Below are 2680 nucleotides of genomic sequence, written 5' to 3' on the forward strand. Positions count from 1 at the left end.
ATGTTATGTGGTGGTCTACAAAGTTTTAAGGACATCCTGCCTCTGACTGTAAACCTAGTTTACCCACGGGTACCAATAAAGTGACCTGAGACCTATTGTGTTGAGCCTGTGTCATTAGGTGGCAGAGAATAAAAGGTCTACATCATTGTCTGCAAGTTGGAAGCTCTAAAAGGTCAATTTACTAATGTAAAAATGAATTGCGGGAGGAAAATGAGTATTACAAAGTTAGTTTAACTCTCTAATGTAGTATATCTACTTTCTTAGTATTTGTGTCATTGGTTTGTATGCACTTTACTTTTTAGGCTTACGTTGGGCAAAAATGTCACAATAATCTTTTAGCAAGTGGTCTGAGAGAAAACTAGACTTGTGCATACCTTGACTGTGCACTCAGGGTTCAGAAAATCTAATCTAGACGTGAAGGGAGACTTTGGTCGACCACAGGTCATTTGAAGATAGAGAGAGCATTCCTATTGGCTGTCTGCGCATGCATTGCCCGTGCGACTGAGGGGAGAGGGGGAGCTGCAGGATGAGGTCTCGCTCTACTTCATATTCTAGCAGGGCTTTTTTTGTTGCATTTACCCTCTGCAGCTTTAACTGAATCAGCAGAATTTCAGTTCAAATGTAGGCTATGTAAAAACTATTTTACTAGATGATCACTGCGGCTTGGCTGTCCACTGATTAAAATGTTTTGTGGCAACAGAGACGAACGGTTTTCTATTGGCCGAAATGTTTTTTCTTTGCACAAGGGGCTCTAGAGGCAAACCTATGTAGGGGAAGGGTGCTGTTGACTTGTGCTTTTGAGACAGACAGTGACGCGCAGGCGGGATTTATGTCGGCGGTATCAAAACATTTCACGGCTGAGAACCCGCATCTTTCCCTTTAAAGGCGTGCAGTGATGCGTCGCTGGGAAACAGAGGTTGTATGCTCATCGGGAGACCCACCGTGTCACATTTTTATTTAATCTGATGAGATAATAGGAGACGATGCTTTTGGATTCGCCGGTGATCGCGGCTGGCCTCTGAGGAGGAGATATTTAATTCTGGGGTAAAATTGAGATTTTCTGGCGCATTTGGTGCGCAAATGTGAAATTGCTCAATTTCAAGGACGCATCCTGAGCATTTCTCCAGCTAATGATTTGTGTTGAAAGATAGCATTACGAAACCATCAGGTGAGATCCGGTGTTGTGTCAGCCCCGAGGCGTTTGTTGCAGTACAAACAAGCTGAAGGAAACAGGATGGCATATAAGCTGCGCTTTAGAATCAGACGTGGGTTTTGTGTAGGCTACTTGCGACGCAAGGCGTAGATTTCCCGTAATGTGATCAGACTGCGATCCGCGGTTTCTCGATGCGCTATCTCCGAACAGAGTCGCTCATAATGCCGAGGGCTTTGCGGAGACTGCTCCATTTGGTCCTGTTCTGCCCTCTGTCCAAAGGTCTACAGGTATGTATGGACAGCGTACTGGGCTATCACACTGCATACCTGCATGCATGTCAAACAAGTGTCATATGTCGATTTTCGATTTTTGCAACTCTCTCCTCTTCGGTCTCGCTCACAAATCCCTCCACAACTCCATTGGTCCAGAATTCGCTGCCGCATCATAACTCGAACCCCCTCCACCCACATCACTCCTGTCCTCCAACAGCTCCACTGGCTCCCGGTCGTTCCGTATCAAATTCAAAATCCTTCTACTAGCATTCAAGGCCATCCACAACCTCGCCCCCCCATATTTGTCTGATCTCCTCCGCGTCCCACTCCCTCCCGCTCCCTCAGATCCTCTCCTCCATAAACCTGTCTGTCCCCCCCGCCCGTCTCCACCATGGGGGGCAGAGCATTAGCCGCTCTGCTCCCCTCTGGAACTCACTACCCCCCAACTCAGAAACATTGATCATTCCCCCATTTCAAATCACAACTAAAAACACATCTGTTATAACTGCCTATTCCAGTAAATGTCGTGTTGCCGCCTTTTCTGTTGAATATTGTTTTGTTTTGTATAGTATTTTTTTTGCTTTGGTATAGTATTTGTTTTGCTGTATATATTTGTTTGCTGTTGTTATATTTGTTTGCTGTTGTATAGTATTGGTTTTGTTTTGCTGTATATATTTTTGCTGTTGTATGTATTTGTTTAGCTGTTGTATAGTATTTGTTTTGCTGTTCTTAATTATGAATTCCCTGTCGGCGTCCTTGAGTGCCTAGAAAGGCGTCTTTAAATAAAATGTATTATTATTATTATTATTATTATATGTGTTCAGTCCTACAAGCATCACAAAATACAGAGTCTTACAAAAATATATATCAAAATGAGATGGTGCAGATCAATAAATGAGCTATTTTTGTTTTATCTTTATTAAGGTCAAGTTACCAGCTGTTCATGTAGCCTATTGTCATTGTTGTGTAGGCCTCAGTGGGGGAAAGCAAATCAGTGGCTTGCCTACATTTATTCGGGTACTGCAGCCCACTGAAGTACAATGTACAGGGCTAGTTAATATATGTGCTTCCACTTCCACTTGAATTTCAAATATTTTGACAAAAACAAATGATGAGCTTGTTAAATTAAATACATTGCATAATTGTAATTTAAATTTGATGCTTACTGATAGGTGGAATATTTAAGCATGGGGGTTTTCAACTGTATTTTATCTATTCTAAGGCCCATCCACAGAAGGCTTAGTTTGAGGTAACC

At 42.7% G+C, this 2680-nt stretch overlaps 1 protein-coding gene across 2 annotated transcripts in view; it reads left to right on the forward strand.

The window, feature by feature from the left end:
- Positions 1 to 2680, forward strand: part of dipk1b (divergent protein kinase domain 1B) — an 11987-nt gene that overhangs the window by 3241 nt on the left and 6066 nt on the right. The window contains exon 1 of one of the 2 annotated variants that reach the window (XM_032540090.1): positions 382 to 1440. The exons of the other annotated variant lie outside the window; for it this stretch is intronic. Coding sequence (XP_032395981.1) covers positions 1345 to 1440 — 96 coding nt within the window. The 5' untranslated portion in view covers positions 382 to 1344. Of the gene's footprint in view, positions 1 to 381; positions 1441 to 2680 lie in introns of those variants that run through there. 2 annotated transcript variants of the gene reach the window in all.

The sequence above is a fragment of the Etheostoma spectabile genome, chromosome 16 (assembly GCF_008692095.1).
Source record: "Etheostoma spectabile isolate EspeVRDwgs_2016 chromosome 16, UIUC_Espe_1.0, whole genome shotgun sequence".
In the NCBI taxonomy this organism is placed as follows: Eukaryota; Metazoa; Chordata; class Actinopteri; order Perciformes; family Percidae; genus Etheostoma; species Etheostoma spectabile.